At 50.7% G+C, this 16,331-nt stretch overlaps 1 protein-coding gene across 5 annotated transcripts in view; it reads left to right on the forward strand.

The window, feature by feature from the left end:
* The first annotated feature begins 4,078 nt into the window (after positions 1-4,078).
* GRHL1 (grainyhead like transcription factor 1) overlaps positions 4,079-16,331 on the forward strand; it is a 38,670-nt gene continuing 26,417 nt past the window's right edge. For 2 of the 5 annotated variants that reach the window (XM_015276077.4, XM_015276080.4), the window contains exons 1-8: positions 4,079-4,678; positions 7,057-7,243; positions 10,046-10,116; positions 11,578-11,968; positions 12,744-12,820; positions 13,579-13,735; positions 14,212-14,323; positions 15,296-15,390. In XM_015276077.4, coding sequence (XP_015131563.1) covers positions 4,632-4,678; positions 7,057-7,243; positions 10,046-10,116; positions 11,578-11,968; positions 12,744-12,820; positions 13,579-13,735; positions 14,212-14,323; positions 15,296-15,390 — 1,137 coding nt within the window. In that variant the 5' untranslated portion in view covers positions 4,079-4,631. The remainder of the gene's footprint in view (positions 4,679-7,056; positions 7,244-10,045; positions 10,117-11,577; positions 11,969-12,743; positions 12,821-13,578; positions 13,736-14,211; positions 14,324-15,295; positions 15,391-16,331) is intronic. The other 3 variants (XM_015276079.4, XM_015276081.4, XM_046939502.1) reach the window with 2 other exon arrangements.

The following is a 16,331-nucleotide window of genomic DNA, read 5'->3' on the forward strand; positions in this document are numbered from 1 at the left end:
TTTAAGACTTTCTCTTAAATAAAGCAACCTTTCTGTTGGTTCTGTGGAGAACTATCAGACATGTAATTTTCTTTGGAAGTTAGTGCCAGCAGAATTGGAATTTTACCTTAGTAGTTTTTCACTGCCTCCATGTGTTTGCATTCTTGATACCAACTTAATCTGTCACGTACTTTTTTCTTTCTCAAGTTCTTACCATTTTCCAGACATGAAGCAGAGATTTCTCCTCTTCTGCTGAGGGCCCTGAACGTGATTTGACAAGAGAGTGAGCATCAGCAAAGTCCCGTGCCTGTAGGCAGCGCTAGTCTAATTTATTGTCAATAATGTGTTGTATGGGCTCTGCTGTAATTACATCTTTCCTAACCGATCTGTAGCACGTCCCTCGAAACAGCTGTGTTTGGAAGATTTGGCAAAGCTTCACGCAGTGTTGCAGGCAACACAATGAGTAACTCACTTCCTTGTAACTTCCTGGGAAGCTCAAAAGTTCCTTCCCCTGAATGCTTAATGCCGAGTTTTCTTCCTGGATGGATGAATAAGACTCTTGCTGAAATGTTAGCTTAGACTCTCTATGGGATGTTGTCAAAAGGATGCTTTTGCAGGGCCAGAAGCAGGAGGTCCTGGACCCGCTGGCCTTTTGGGAAAGGCAAAGTCTTACAAACATGATGTCCTGGATAGATGTCTGCTCCATGGCTAATCCTTCCCTTCCCTGTGTCAGGGCTGCGATGTTTTGTGCTGCATCAGAGGTATGGGAGAGTCAGGATAACTTTGTTTGGGGAATCTCACATTTTGGTCCAAAAGGAAATGGGCTTCCCGGCACATGTGGTTGTATATTAGTACGTGTATTGGCCAAAGCAGCACGTCTCAGTGCTTTGTCTTTGCACTAAGAGCAGAATGCTTACTTTCACCATCTCCTCCGGGGTTATTGGTCTCATTGCTGCGAAGCTGCTTTGCTCCTGGCCTGGTTATGTGCGGGGGGGCATAAAGGGGATGCCAAGGTGTGGGAACAGGCATAGATGAAAGAGCTTTCCTCAGCACTGCATGTGCTAAACAAGAGACTGAGTAAGGTTTGGCAGAAGGCGGGATGATGAGTGCTCGTGTCCTCACAAGAGGTTACAGCTGTGCTTGTACGACTGCTACTGGCGGTACTTTGAGAGCCGGAGTGCTCCTCCCTGCTGCCCGGCAGCTGCAGCCTGCCTGCGGCAGTACCTCGGGTGCTTTGGAAAGAAAATAGAAGCCAGTTCTCCTGATAATCTCACGTGGCCGCTCTGTACTGGGAAAGGATTCCTTATCTGCTCAGAGACCTCCTTGCCGTCCTAGCGGTGGCTTTGCTCATCAGTGGCAGATGCTGCCGTTGCCTAGTGAGAACATCAGCAAGTGCCTTTGTGTCTGTGTGATCCAAAAACTGGACCGGGGAATGCTTCTGTGCTGCCTTTTCCTGGAGGACATCTGCAGGGGCCGTGTGCTTGAGCACTGCCTGCCTCCACCAGGGCTCCCGAGGGCTGTGGGTAGGGGCTGGTTGCTGAGGTTCTCAGCAGGGCTCTGCATCTCATCAGCTCAGTGAGGTGTGCCGTTTCAATACAGGACTGTGACAAAACACTTTTGTTTACTGAAGGGTGGCTCATCTCCGCGATCCGTGGTGTTTGCAACTCCTGCCTGCGCAGCTGAGTGCTGTCTGTGCTGTGCAGCAAAGCGGATTGGGCAGAGAACAGCATGCGCTGTTCTGTTGCTACACCACTGTCACCCCGTGTACAAAGAAGCCTAATCCAAAGGAAGCGCTTTATGGAGATGAAAAATGTTCAGTGAGGCTCATTATCATGACAAAGACGCTGTTGATACAAAGTTCTGTACTTTGGGTTCACTTCTTTTTATATGTAGGCTATGGTAAAATGGATTGATTTTTGTCATAGTCAAAGGAGTAGAGACAGGAATAACGTCTCCTGACCCCGAACAGTCTGCAATCTCTGAGCAGTTTCTACATTATCTTTAGGGCTAAATGCAGAATGAAAGGGGGAAATCTGATTTTTAAAGAGTGCTTGCAGGATATAACTGAAAAGCAATCTGATTCACTTTCCTCTTGGTTGCACACAATGTGCCGTCATTAACTTCATTACATTTTTCTCCACTTTCTCCCTAGAAGGGGAAAAGCCTTTGCCTCTGTCACTTGTCTGCTTCTTTCTTCCCACTGTGTCTGCTTTTACCTCACTTCCCAGTGAGTTCCTGAACTCCTGCCTGGGTTTTTCTCCTTTTTGCAGCCTTCAGGTTAATGCTATGGGAGTCAGTGTGATCACTTTGGGCTTACTTTTCTGGCTCTATTGTCAGAAGCCACCTGGCCTAATGCAGATGTACTGTGTCATGGAGTACACAGAAAATTCAGTACTCGTTACAGCCCTACCATCTTAGCCGTTCAAATTGAATAGAAAAAGGTCTTGTTTTGACCACTTGTTTCAAAAATACTGTTACAGATTTGATGCAACTTGTTTGTTACACAGGTGTGAGCGGCCGGTGCACGTAGATGGTAATTATCTGGTCTGAAATGTTAAAACCTTGTTGGGTAAGTCGTAGCAGTAGCTAAGCCTCATCCAGAATAACTCCTGGCTTCTCCAGATGGTGATGTCGAAGGGTAGGAAAAGGAATAAGCACACTGAGATGGTGCTTGGCCAGGTGGTGGCAAACAGTGAGCGGCTCCTGATGGGTTCCTTGCGTGTTCTGAGTGGGATTCACTTGAAAGGAAATGGATACGTGAAGAAGGGAAGGAGAACAACAAAGGCAGGACTGAGGAAGGGTGGTAAAGGAAAGGGGTAAGAGTGGAGGAGAGCAGTGAGGCTGAGTGACGCCGAAAGGGCTGAGCGAGGGAAGAAGTTGAAGTGAACACCGACCAGCACGGGACAAGGGAAGTGCTGGCAGCGTGCTGCTGCATCGCGCCGGGATGGCTTTGCGCCCAGGCCCAAAGCTCTCCTCAATCCCTTCGTGCTGCTTGCCCGATTTTATCCAGTGGTGATGCAATCGGGTGGGTGACATCACAGGAATACACCTACCCGCGGTGTTACAGTCTAGATTGTGACCGGCAGATTAGTCAGCGGTGTCACAACCCGTGTTTGTATCACTGTCTCCTGAACGTGGAAGCGATGGCCGCGGCGACGGCTGAATCGGGTGGTCAGGAAGAGCAGCCCTTTCGCAGAGGCTTTGATTTATCCGGAATAGAAGCGTGGTGTATTTTGGTGCGGTGCGAGTGCCAGGCGTGGCGTGCTGCTGAGCCTTCAGCAGTTCAGCTGTGGTGTAAAGAGGTGACCGAGCTCCGACGCGTGCGGCACCTGGGTGGCTGGGAGCAACAGCGCGCTGCTGTGCTTGGCTGCTCGTGAAAAGGGCACACGCGGCGGTGGTGTGTGCGCATCCCAGAGCTCCAGGAACAGAAGCGGGGAGTGGAAGGAACGAACAGCGCCGGAGGAAGTTGGCAGCGATTCCCCATAGCTCTGCCACAGGGAGCCACCAGACTCGGTTCGTTCGGTTCAGAGCGCGATCCTCCGTCCGTCTCCCTTTGCCACGCTGACGGCGGCTGTACCGAGGTCAGAGCTGCTGACCCACGGAGCTCTCGTTCCTGTGCCCGCTTTTCAGTTACAGCCGTTGCCTGCAGCCCCCGGCCGTGTGACAGACGGCACCGCTGCTGCCCGGGGTTCCATTCGACTCGTTACCTGAACAGCAGCCTCCCGCCCCTATTTCCCAGGGAGAAACCCACATCCTTCCGATCGTTGCGTGTGGCTCCGTGCCCCGCAGCGGGTGCAGCGAGGTGCGGGCGGCCGTGTTTTGCCTCGGCACGGCACAGCAGCTGACCCGGCCGGACCCGCGGCTCCCGCCCGTGGGGGGGGCGAAGCGTTACCCCGCGGCCCCCCGTCCCTCCCGCCCCGACAACCGCCTCAGCGCCGCAGCCCCGCGCGGCCGCGGGCCCCGCCCTCTCCCGCCCGGCCGCCCAATGGGGCGCGGCGGCCCCGCCCCTTCGCCGCCGGCAGCCAATGGGAGGCGTCCCGCGGCGGCCGTCCACCTGCGGCTGCGGGAGCCACCTGAGCGGGCGAGAAAAGCCGCCAGAACCCGTCGGTGCGGCGGGCTGCGCGCTGCTCTCTCCGCTCGCCCCCGCGCCCTCCCGACCCGCCGGGCCAGTTCCGCCGCCCGCTGCCTCCGCCAGACATGACACAAGACTACGACAAGTGAGCGCGCGGGGCGGGGAGGGCCGGAGCCGCGGCCGGTCCGACCGGCGCTGCCTCCGGGGGTCGGGGGGTGGCGGAGCCGGGGGAGCGCCGCGGCGCGGGGGGCTCTGGGGGCCGCCCCTCCATCGCCTCGGGGGGGGCGGCGCGACCCCCGCGGCCATCCCGCCCCTCTCCCCCCGCCCTTATCTCCGGCGGCCGATCAGCGGCGAGCGCCGGGGCAGGGCCGCTTTGAAACCCGACACCGCCGCCGGGCGTGGGGCAGCGCCGCCGCCGTCCGCCTCCCGCCCCCTACCGCGCCTTAAAGGCGGGCGGCGGCCCCGGGCCGGCACTGCTCGGTGCGGTGCGGCGCGGCGGGGCGGGAGCCGCCGCCTCAGCCCCTGACGGCCCGCCCGGCCCGGGCTCCGCGCGCGCGGCGGAGGGCGCTGGAGCGGCCTCATGGATTTCTACGAGGCGCACCCCTCCGGCAAGGTGGATTTCGGCAGGTAACGGCCGCGCCTCGGGGTGCCGGCGCTGCCGTCGCGTCGGGCAGCGGCACCGAGCGGCGTTGCTGCTGTTAGCCGCTTCTGTCTGCGCTCGGAGCTTATCGGCGGTAGCTCGACCGGCGGGGAGCCGCGTGCTGGAGCCGTGCGCGTGTCGGCGTGGCCGGCGCTGACGCGGTGGCTCTGAAGTCACCGAGCGTCGGACCGCGGGCGTCTGGAACGGGGCACCGCTTTCAGCGCGACGCTGGATGGGGGCCCGGGCAGCCCCACGTGGCTGTGGTGGCCGCGTGTGCTGCGGGGAGTCGGGCGAGACGGCCCCGAGCGGTCCGTTCCGACTGTGAGGATTCTGAGGCTCCGTAAGAAGGCGTTGGGCGCTCGGCGCTGCTCTGTACGACGCCGCTTGCAGCCCTACGCGCCCGGGCTCTGCGGCACCTCGTCTGTTCGCGGTGCCGCTCCGTGCGTGAGGACGGAACGACGTCCGGGCGCCCTGCCCGGCTTACCGTGCCGTGCCCTGCCCTGCCCTGCCCGGGGACACCCGCGGCTCGGAGCAGCCCCACGTGCTGCCGTGCCCGAAGTTGGTTGCCCCTTCAGGGCGACGAGTGCGGTGGCGCTTGGCCCAGGAACGGGTCGTCCTGGGATTTACTGGAGCTCGTGGCTGCGGCAGCGCTGGGCTTTGGGCTCCCTCTGATTCCCAGCCAGTCCGGCGGCGCTGCCGTGGCCCTCAGGGGTGGCACTGTGCGCGCTGCTGCTGCTGTCACCTTTTTCTTGCAAGCGGCTTTGCTTGAGGACTTCCCCATTGCCTACAGGTGTTTGAGTTTTCTTTTATTATCAAGTATAAGAACAGGAACTCGTACCGTGTCCCTAAAGAAAACTCAGCTTGTCTTGTGTTGTCCGGTCTATGGTAGAGAACGGATGCCCCAGGCGCTGGCAGGATCTGGGCTTCGATAGGAGCGCGTCAGGGTAAAGCCGTGCAGACGCCTGGAGAAGTATTGGGAGAGCTTGGCTTCTCTCTTGTTTCCTTTTCCCCCTGCTCCGGTACTGCTTTATAGGCACGAAGTGCTCATATAAACTCAGGCGACTCCCCCTTGCTCCGGCTGCCGAAGCCCGGCCGGCTGTCGCATTGAGGCTGCTGAGACCACTTGTGTAACCGATGGGACGCACCGTTTACGGAGCGCTTGGCAATCTTTTTGGTGGAAGGAGGTGATAAATGCGGGATGGTGCTAAGCTGATTATAGTGATTAGAGCGTTTCACAACTCGGCGTTTCACAACTTTTTGTATTTGCGGTGTGTTTGGGTCTCTGAATGCATCTGGGTGAGGAGCAGATGAAAAGAATGGGGTTGTGGGAAAGGGGAACGGCGGTGGTGAGGATGGGTGGCTTTGATGGTGGTTGGCTTTCTCTTTATTTGTTTGCTTTATTTTTTTTTTTTAAACGATAGCGATTACCCATCCATTAAGAAATTCAGGTTTTTAATTCATTAAGAAAATGAAAAAGCGTCCCCCAGTTCGACCCAATGTAGTAAATGGATGTCTGCACTGGAAAGAGAACCGAGCTTGATTAAAAGCAGGCTCTGATGCCTTTCTTGGGCTGACCTTAAGGCTGGAGTGCGGGTCCCACCACCAAAGTGTGTGCTGTGGCCTGAGCTGCTGGGGCAGCCTGCTCTGCATATAGGGCCCGCTTTCACTTCTGGGCAGCAGTCCCAAAACACTCCGAGGTTCTCAATATGCAACGTCAGCAAGATGCCCAGAGCATTTTGGGGGTTGTTTGTTTGTTTTTCTCTCAGTTGATGCTGTTTCAAACTGGGGTCACAGATTGCTTCAGCGATAAGCAGGCAGTAAATGTTCACTTGCCAGAAGCAATGAGGGCTGCACTGACTTGGAGCACCGGGGTCGGTTTCCCCATGCAGTCCGTAACTCACTGTCAGCTGCTGGGTGCTGCCTTCACAGAGCTGTGGGAGAACGATGTTAGGTTAATTTGCGCTTCCGAGTCCCACATGGAAACTAGAGCAGGTCATGGCTCGCTGGTGTTATGTAGGTGTGCTGGAGGTTTGGTAGGTGGCAGGCCAGCGAGCACGTATGGCTTCTGGGTTAGCTTCAGAGTGTCGGCGGGTCAGTGGTGCTCCGAGGCAGCGCTGTGACTGTATGCAGGTTGGTGTAATGCAGCTGAGTGCGGTCCAAGTAATCCCGATGTATGGGGAGAGCGAGTGAGATCAGAATTAGGTTTCTGGGCTTTTTGTGTTGACTAATCCTTGCCGTGCACTGAATCAGAGCCTGAACCCTGTGAAACTGGGGCAGCTAACTCTGAAGAACTTCAGGAATGTTTTTCATGCGTTCTAACAGGTGTGTGGGTTTTTTCTTCTCTTTTTTTTTTCCACAATTCAAGTAAAAGACCCGTGTTGGTTCTTCAGAATGACTCTCTCTACTCCCAGAGACGTCCTTACACCAGCGAAGATGAGGCCTGGAAATCCTTTCTTGAAAACCCACTTACAGCAGCCACCAAAGCTATGATGAGCATCAATGGCGATGAGGACAGCGCAGCCGCCCTCGGACTGCTGTACGATTACTACAAGGTGGGTTGGCAGGGGTGGGCTCTTACACTGCCTGTGCAAAAGCATCATTTGCTAGAGGGCTGTGCAGAAGCCACGAGTGGGGAATTGAATCTGTGCGCTTTACAAATTTAATTAAAAAAAGATAATAATGGTTTTTGCTGAAAAGTGATTTCTCTTTAGCTCAGTACAATGAGTTTGTCTAGATATTGCTATGGGGGTTAAAAGCCTCAGCAGTAGGGCTTTGCCTTTTGGTTGACACTAGGTTCTGGAGGAGGCAATGTACTGTCCGTAGTAGTGGAGGATGAGGCTTTGGAGCACGTCTGTCTGAGTGCAAATACACGTTTCTTTTTGCTTTGTGATGCCTGTTCTGGTGGGACTGACTGCTGGCTTTTGCTGGGGCTGTTACGGTCTGCTGTGGCATCAGCTGAAGCTACAAACACAGATTTTTGTTGTGCATATGGAGTTGTTGTTCCAAAGGACTTACAGTCTGCATCCCTCTAACCTTTGGTGAGCTCTGCCGCCATAATGTGTTAGTCCTTGAACAACCCTGGTCATCTTCTCTAGCATTCAGGGTCTCCCCAGAGGCATTTACATTCCCAGATTCTCACAGATAACCTGATTGGCCTTGGAATATGCTTAATTTCTTCCCTAGATGTTAGACACCTAGGATGGGGTGGTTTTATTCACCCCAGCATTCAAGTGAGCAGAGAGCAGCAGGCAGTTGCATGCAGAGGGTGACCTGCTTGTGCACAGTGGCCTGGCTCAGCCTGTGGAGATGCCTGTCTGCTCTTTGCTGAGCAGGCAGGGACGCCAGGAGGCTGACTTGGTTCTGCTGCCTGACGTTGTGGTTAATGTCTTTGAAGAGCAGTGAGCGCAACTGCCGGCCTCGGTACATTCCCCAAACCATGGGAGAGGTTGCCTTCTTTCTATTATATTCTTGCCTAGAAAAGAGAATTGCATACGCCTTAAATATCAAAATATTCCCATAATGCTTAATATAGAGATTAGCACTCTACACGTGCAACAAAATGCCACAAACTCATTGACGTGGATGTTATTCAGCCACTTCTGTGAGAAAACTGTTTCTGCTTTGTGCTCGTGCTTTTTATGCTCTTGAGGAAGGGGAAAAAACTCACAGTAATCCCCCCCCAAATAGAAGAACAGCTTTAATCCACAGAGTCTACTTTGATATCAAAATCTGTAAGTTACAAAGAGAATGTCGGTGTTGATCCTCCATGCTCAGCAAAGCAGTAGGGATTTGCTGTACATTCATGTCTAGTTTTGGGTTTCTTCATGCTTGGATACCAGTAGGTGTGTAGAAAATCAGTGGGAAAACAGGTATTTGGCAGACTTGTGAGAGGCAGAATGGCTGGAGGTTGAAAGATTTATTGTTATGAAGTAATGCTGGAGGGACAGCGTCTAGGCATTCCGAATACGCCTCCTCTTCCTTTGCAATATTAAAAGCAGCTGGTGAGATCACCTGTGAATGTCTTATATTTAAAACAAAAACTAACAAACCATTGGGAAACAAACATTCACAAAAATCCAAATGCACGAAAAAAAGCGAACAACTGGGCTTGAATTGACTTCCATTTGACTAATGGGCTACAGTGATAGTTGGGTTGGTGCTGGTAGGACCTTACAGGAGATAAATGTTTGGCCAAAATCTGGATTCTGCAGGTCTAGACTTTTGTCCAAAGGCAATTTGGCAGAGCTTTGTTTTTACAATAAATAGTTATCATTAGTAGCGTTCGCTCAGAGGTTCTCAAACTTCTGCAGCTGACTGTGACATAGCCTGGTCTGGTGTTGGTGGGGGTTTCATGTTATGTGGAGCAGCCAGGGTTTAGGCTTCAGTTGGGGCTATTAAGAGAAGTATGCTTTCCACGCAGTTATGTCACCAGCGTTAGAGTTAATTAGCAGTAAAGCGGTGATTCTTCACATTGCACCTGAGCTGGCAAACACAAGCAGCATCTAAACGTGCTTGTAATGCAGGCTTCAGCAAGGGGAAAAGTTGAGAGTTTGCTCCTCCTAGCACAGGAAAATGTTTGTTTTAATCATTCAGGTGGCACACTGAGGTTAGCAAAAGCCCTGACTGCCATGTGTATGTTTGTGGAGGGACTTTTGTGGGCTTAGCCATGCAGCAGAGGGGGGCGAGCCAGCCTGTTGTGCCCTGTGGCTGTTCAGCTGAGCTCAGGGTCGGGCTGTCACCAACGGCTGTGGGGTGAGTTGTACTGAAAACCACCAAAAACTGCTCACGTGTCCAAGGCTCTGCTTTCTGCTCTGAAATGTTCCCGTAGTGTCTCCCAGCAGATGCTGTGGGGGCTGTCTCTTTGGGGCAGGGATAGGGATGTCTACCCCTGTTTGTGTGCCTGTGTGGGAGGTGCTGCTGAGCCAAGAACAGAGTTTGCTGCTGCCAAGAGCATCATTTGAGCACCCCAGGTTCCAGGTCCCTGAGGAAGAAGTGAAGCCTTGGGTGGTTTTGGGAACTTAAGAACTTACCTTCTGGTCTACTTCTACTCTGCACTGGTGTTCCAGCTTGTGATGGCCACTTCTCATCTGGTTTTAGCACAATCTAATGCTGGCTGGGTTGCTGACAGCAGGATCTGCTGAGCAGCACGTGGGATGGGCCTGGTGTCCCAAAGCAGCTGTGTTACCATCAGTCAAGCTGTAATACTAATAATGACTGGTATCAAAGAGTGATGCTTTCTTAATTTGACCAAACAAGGGGAAGAGCTTTAATGGCTGTGTTTGAAGGAGCTTTTTTTTTTTTTAATTTATATATGGAAGGAAGAATGCAATTATAGCATGTGTTGTATTTCCCAGGTTCCAAGGGAGAGGAGATCTTCAACAGCTAAACCAGAGGTTGAACATCCCGACCAAGATCATAGCAAAAGGTATTAGTTTTTACTGCTGTGTGTCTGCTTATCCCCCTTTCCACCAGAGCTTCCAAAGGAATGGTACCTTCTCTGCCCCAGGAACAGGAAGGGACTGCACTGTGTTGTGGAGAGCTGAGACCCAAACTGCTTTTCACTGCCATCTGCCTTCTGTCTACTTGTGTCATAATCTGCTTGGCAAAAGCTGCTTTCTTGAAATTTGGGCCCCGTCTGGTAACACAGGTTCCCCTTCCCGAGGCTCACAGAGATGACTGGTGACCCTTTTGTTTTTGCATGTGGTTTCCTTGGCTGCGCACTGAGAATTTTGGTGTTGGGCAACAGCAGCGTTGTTCCCTCATGCATGGGCTGGTAGGGAGAGATTTGGGAGTGCTTGAGATTTCGTTTGGCTTTGTACTGTTTGTGGACTTCTTTTGTATCCTCTGGAACTCCTTTCTTTCTTCATCTTCCTGCTTTCTCTGTCTTGTGCCTCTCTACTCAAAGCAGATGATACTGGTTAGGTAAATACTATGTACGTGAAGTTCATTCAAGCCAGTCTTCCTCTCCCACCGTCCTTTCCTTTGGACTGATTAGAAGATAAGAATGTCTGAAGGACCTGTGGTGAGGCTTTGTGATCTGCCTGAGCTGACTGAATGACTTCTCATTGAGAAGAGCAGCCTGGTTCCCAGCCACGTGTTCCCGCTGCTCCCCTAGTGCAAGATGTAGTCTTCTACTGACCCATAACCTAGCAGGAGAAAAAAAGTGATTAGCTTGCTGTCAGTTGAACAAGCCAAACTGGCTTAGGACAGGGGAGTGTCTGAATTGGTGCTTTGGAGAGGGCAGGACCACGTTGTTGGGAGGGAGAAAGGAAGGGAGGGCTGACTATTAGTGGCTGCTAGCTGTGAGGTCAGCTCACCGCAGATGTAAATGGCATCCTGGCAGCAATGGGAGTGTGAAGCTATGTAAACCATTCTAGGGAGTCTTGATGTGGATTTTCTTGAGGGGCTGTGCATGAAAGAGGGCTGTAATTTCCCTTTGAACTCTTCTCGAGTGGCAAACAGTCTTAGGGCAGAGGAACAGCTTACTTTACTCTCGATCCACCTTCATCCACCAAAGGATGAAGGTTTCTTGCGGCCTGGTGTGAGCCCGCGTGTGCTGATGCAAGGTGAGAGAAGCCTCAGTGCTTGGGTTTGGACTGCTGTTTCCCAGGCGGTGAGAATCTGGGCAGCGAATCCTCACTCTTTGCTCCGGGGTAATTCATCTCCAGGGTGGAGTTGTTAGTGGTGGATGAGGATTTCTTCTTCTTTTTTTATTCTTTCGAGTGAGTTTTCTCCATTTTTCAGGTTAGGGTGGAGCTGTTCTTCACAAACTCCGGAGTTTGTATCAGCTGTTCTTGTCCGAAAGGCTGAAAAGTAATTCTGGTTATTGTGGAATGAGAAAACAAGCTATAAAATTAATGTGCTTTTCCCTTCTCACCTTTTAAAGGAACAGCATCCCAAACGTGACAGAGCAGTCACTTATTTCCACCGGAGAAAACAGAGTCCAGGTTCTGAAAAATGTACCTTTCAATATTGTCCTCCCACATACGCCCCAGATGGGCATGGACAAGAGAGGCCACCTTACAACCCCCGACACGACGGTCACCGTTTCGATTGCAACGATGCCCACCCATTCCATCAAAACGGAGACGCAGCCCCACGGCTTTGCAGTGGGCATCCCTCCCAGCGTCTACCACCCCGAGCCCCCCGAGCGGGTGGTGGTGTTCGACAGGAACCTCACTCCTGACCAGTTCAATTCCAACACCCAGCCACAGAACTCCCAGAGGCGAACGCCGGACTCTACCTTTTCAGAGACCTTCAAGGAAGGCGTGCAAGAGGTACCGAGAGGCACTCTGTGTTTGTTTTAATCTCTGTAGAGATCCACTTCCATCTTCTATCGCTTTTGTAATATAAGGCAGAGATGTGCCCAGTGATTTAGAAGATTTTCTCAGAGGGGTACATAGGTATAACCTTGTACGTAAAACCCATACAACACGAAATCGTTATCAAAAGCAAATGACTAATCCTACTGGTGACAGAGCTGTTGGCTTGCAGAGTGTGGAAATAGTTATCTTGATCCACAGCACTGGGCTAGGTTTTGCAAGAGAGAGTTCAGTGCTCAGCAGGGCCTGTGCAGGTACCTAGCTGAAGTGACTGTTTATAAGCTCCCTCGCTGCTGGTTTCTAGGTGTAGTGTGTGTCAGTGGAAAACAAACAGTAGTTGGGGCCTTGGCTGTGAGGTAAACTTGGATGAAAATCCACGTGTTTTGTTCTGTCTTATCAACTGACAAGAGAGCAACCGTGTTTTGATTTTATTTATTCTAAAGACGTGCACTGAGGACATAGCTGTGCTCTTTCTTTGAGACTTGGGAAAGCTTTTAAATGTTGCCATAATCTGACTAAGGAGACGTGTGAGATGTTGTGCTTAAATGGCACCCGAAAGTTTTTGGTTGAAACCCTGTTCTGGTGTCCTGCTTTCGCAGGCCAGAAATCAATTGTTACTTGGTGATCAGCTTGCCTGCCAGGAGTTCTGTGATAACACCTATCTGTATAATCCTGACTTCCGTTGTTGCTGCTGTGTTAGTTGTGTTGATTTGTTTTTTGTCTACCCCAGGTTTTCTTTCCTGCTGAATTGAATCTCCGGATGGCCAACATGAACTCAGAAGATTATGTTTTTGACAGCATTTCAGGGTAATGCTTCAAGCCTCTCTCTCTGCCCCTTCCCTCTTGTTTTCTTAGCATTGGTTTGGCCAAGCTCACTCCCTTCTGTGCCGAGTCTCTGTCAGGCACTGGGGACTGTGGAATTCAGAAGCACAGACAGTACTTGCTTATTTCATAGTTGAAAATCGTGCCTACATCTTTAAGGAAAAATACCTGTGGGCTTGGAAACAGCACCCTGTTTCAGTTGCTGTCCTTGTAAGGACTTCCTGTCCCATAAGGGGATGCAGCGCTGTCTGTCAGTGATCTCAGCTGGCTTCCATTCACTTCCTTGCCTTCCTCTCTCCCTGCTGGAAACCTACAGCTGAAATAGGAAGCATGAAACTTCCATGAACTTCAGTGGAGGAGAATAACATAGTTGTTAGGTTAGTTGCAGTTGACCAAGAGGGAAGAGGAGACCGTGGCCACTGAATGGCTTATTAGCTTGTGAATCAATTGCTAGTAGTTCCCTATTCCATGAGAGCAGCTTGCTGCTCTGAGATGGAATAAGGAGCTTCCAGACTTGCCTCCTGCTATGACTTGGGATTTAGCTTGCGAGGAATTTCTCTTTAAATCTTCATTCATGAAGAACATAGTTTATGAAGGGGCTCATCCTGTTTTCCAGCCTACTTGTCTATTGATGGCTTAGTGAGTCAACTAATGACTTTGGAATTTCTCCAAATTAAATGTAGAGCGTTTAATCAGCTTTCCAGGAAAGTGCCTTACCAATCACTGCCATCTTTGCTTCGTAGGAATAACTTTGAATATACTCTGGAAGCCTCCAAGTCCCTTCGACAGAAACCTGGGGACAGCACGATGACTTACCTAAATAAGGGTCAGTTTTACCCAATCACACTGAAAGAAGTCAGCAGCAGTGAAGGAATCCATCACCCCATCAGTAAAGTCCGCGTGAGTGGCAGCTCTTGTGGTTTCTTGGGAAAGAGGGATGTGTGTGGTGGTAGCCTTAAACTCTCCCAAAGCGCAGTAATCTAAACTGGAGTATCAGCACTAAGGGCAGCTTACCAGCTCTGTTACGTCAGTGTTCATTCCTTTGCTGTCCACCTACTTCCAGACCAACCTATCTTGGCTCAGTCTGCTAAGAAGCATTGTCAGCACTTGTGTAAAAGTGATGCAACACCTGGAATGAGATTCATGAACTCCAGTTAAGAGGGCAGTTCTGCTCATCTGTTTATGACCCAGAAAACACTGCTGTCTGCCTTCCTGTTGTGTGCCAGGTGTACTGTGCTACATTACTTTGGAAAGCCTAATGCGGAAAACTTGATACCCAGGAGAACTTCCAAAACAAATGTACTCTGTGGCCTTTTCTCTTTCACATGTTTGTGTTTTATTTTCTTTAATCTTCTGCCCTCCCCCTCTCCTTTTAGAGTGTCATCATGGTAGTGTTTGCTGAAGACAAAACAAGAGAAGATCAGCTCCGGCACTGGAAATACTGGCACTCAAGACAACACACAGCCAAACAAAGATGCATTGACATAGGTAAAGAAACACTTCTTGCTGATGTCAAACTCCAAACTTAATTCATTGGCATGGATTTTCTGCTAAAGCTTTGTTGTTTTAAAGAGTCTTTGCATTATGCTTTCAACTCTGTAACTTATCTGGAAGACTGGAGGGTGCTTCTGATTGAGCTAATGTAGTTTTTAGGACTCCTTACCGAGGCTGGATTTCTGGAAGGTTTTATTTGGTTCATGAATGAGCTGAGTTTGGAGACTTGCATTGGGTGATCTGATGACCCTCTCCAGATTACAGTTGCTATAGGCATGAATCTTGGTGGCTGTAGCTAAATTGCGTCTTACAGGCTCTGTGGCTGTCCTAGATGTTGTACTTTTTCAAAGGGTAAGATCCTTGTAGGAAGTACCTCAACTGTAGTGAGGTTTGCTCACAACTGGCCTTTGGTTCACGAACAAAAAAAAGGAGAACGCTGCAAATTTCCACTTGCCTCTAGATAAGGCTGTGGCTGGCCACCTTCCAGCCTTCTCTGGCAGAAAACTAGGTTGTACTCTGAGTCTTCCTTCTGCGAATAAAAGCGGGGATTAATCACTTGGCACTTAAAGCAGACGTACATGCAAATCTTTGTTTGTTATTGGATGAGTTTTATTGAGAGCTTTTACCATTGCCGTACAGAGTTTCCCGTACATAGCAGCTCATGACTCAGGACATGCAATATCTATGATGTCTGCCTTTCTCACCGGAGTTTCTGGTTGGGATTTTCTGCGAGTGCCCCATTTTCCTCTCCCAACGTGCGTGGGGTTTTGGTTTTATGGTGGGTTTTATGTTTGGTTTTTGATCTGAGAGCCATTTCCAAACTTCTTAGTGATCCATTCTTAAATGCAATTCACCTTCCTTTGCCCCCAAGGTGTTGCTGAGGAGGTGCAGCTTTTTGCTGCTGTGTATGTATTAAGAACTCTGGGTGATATCACCTCTTCTTCACACTTCTTTTTCTTCTAACAGCTGACTACAAGGAGAGCTTCAACACCATCAGTAACATTGAAGAGATCGCATACAATGCCATATCCTTCACTTGGGACATCAACGAGGAAGCAAAGGTACGTGACCATGGTTTTATTTCCTGTCCTTTCAGTGGAATCACGGCGTGGGGGGAGGAGAAGGGTGTGTGGCCTACCCAGTGATTAGCATGTAACAAGTTTGTTTACGCTCTTATGTTAGGCAAAACCTCCTGGCTATTTCTTAAGAGGGTTTCTATGTGCAACTGCGGAGAGCTTTGCAACTGCTCTAAGGTTCTTGGCAAAATTGTCTGTTGAAAGACAAGCACCAACAAAAGGAAGGACAGAACTTTTCCTGAGCGGATGAAGTGATACTAGAGGTGGGATTGAGTGTAACTGGACTCAGCAGCAGCGCATTCCCTTGGTAGGAAGCAGGGAGGGCAATTTCTTAGGAGTTAAGGTTGTGATGATGGGCTCACGTTGAGGGAGTAGCTGCTGCTGTTGAGCTAACAAAGTATGTGTTGCTGAAACCACAGGCCCCAATGCACCGTGACCTATTTAAAGGTAGAGCAGCCTCCTGGTGAACTTTGTTTTCATCTTTTTGCTGGGCACTACAGTCGGTGTGCAAGTACAGGCAGCTTTCCTAGGTTATAGAGAACTGTGGCTGTTTGAAGCCATTCCATTATTTGGAAGGGACTCGTGTCTTCTAGCTGGCATGATAGCAGGTCAGAGAGATGCAGTATCCTCAGTTCCCAGGTCATTTCCTGCACTTTGTTGCAGGAGTTGCAATGCAGAAGTCTTCTTTGGAGAATTTCTTTACTGCCTGGGCTGACAATTTTCTTCACAATTTGGGAGGGGGTTCCTTTGTTTTTTGTGAATTGACTGTTCTCTTGCTAGTATCTTGTGCTAGTCACCATCATTGTGAGGAGAGCTTCTGGAGGCTGCAGTGCCACGTCTAGGGAGAGCCCTAGTAGGGGGCACATTGGAGCTCTTGACAGCGAATGCAAAGATCCTTCTAGAGCTGTGTTTGCTGCTGTGCTCTG

The sequence above is a fragment of the Gallus gallus genome, chromosome 3, assembly GCF_016699485.2.
Source record: "Gallus gallus isolate bGalGal1 chromosome 3, bGalGal1.mat.broiler.GRCg7b, whole genome shotgun sequence".
NCBI lineage: Eukaryota > Metazoa > Chordata > Aves > Galliformes > Phasianidae > Gallus > Gallus gallus.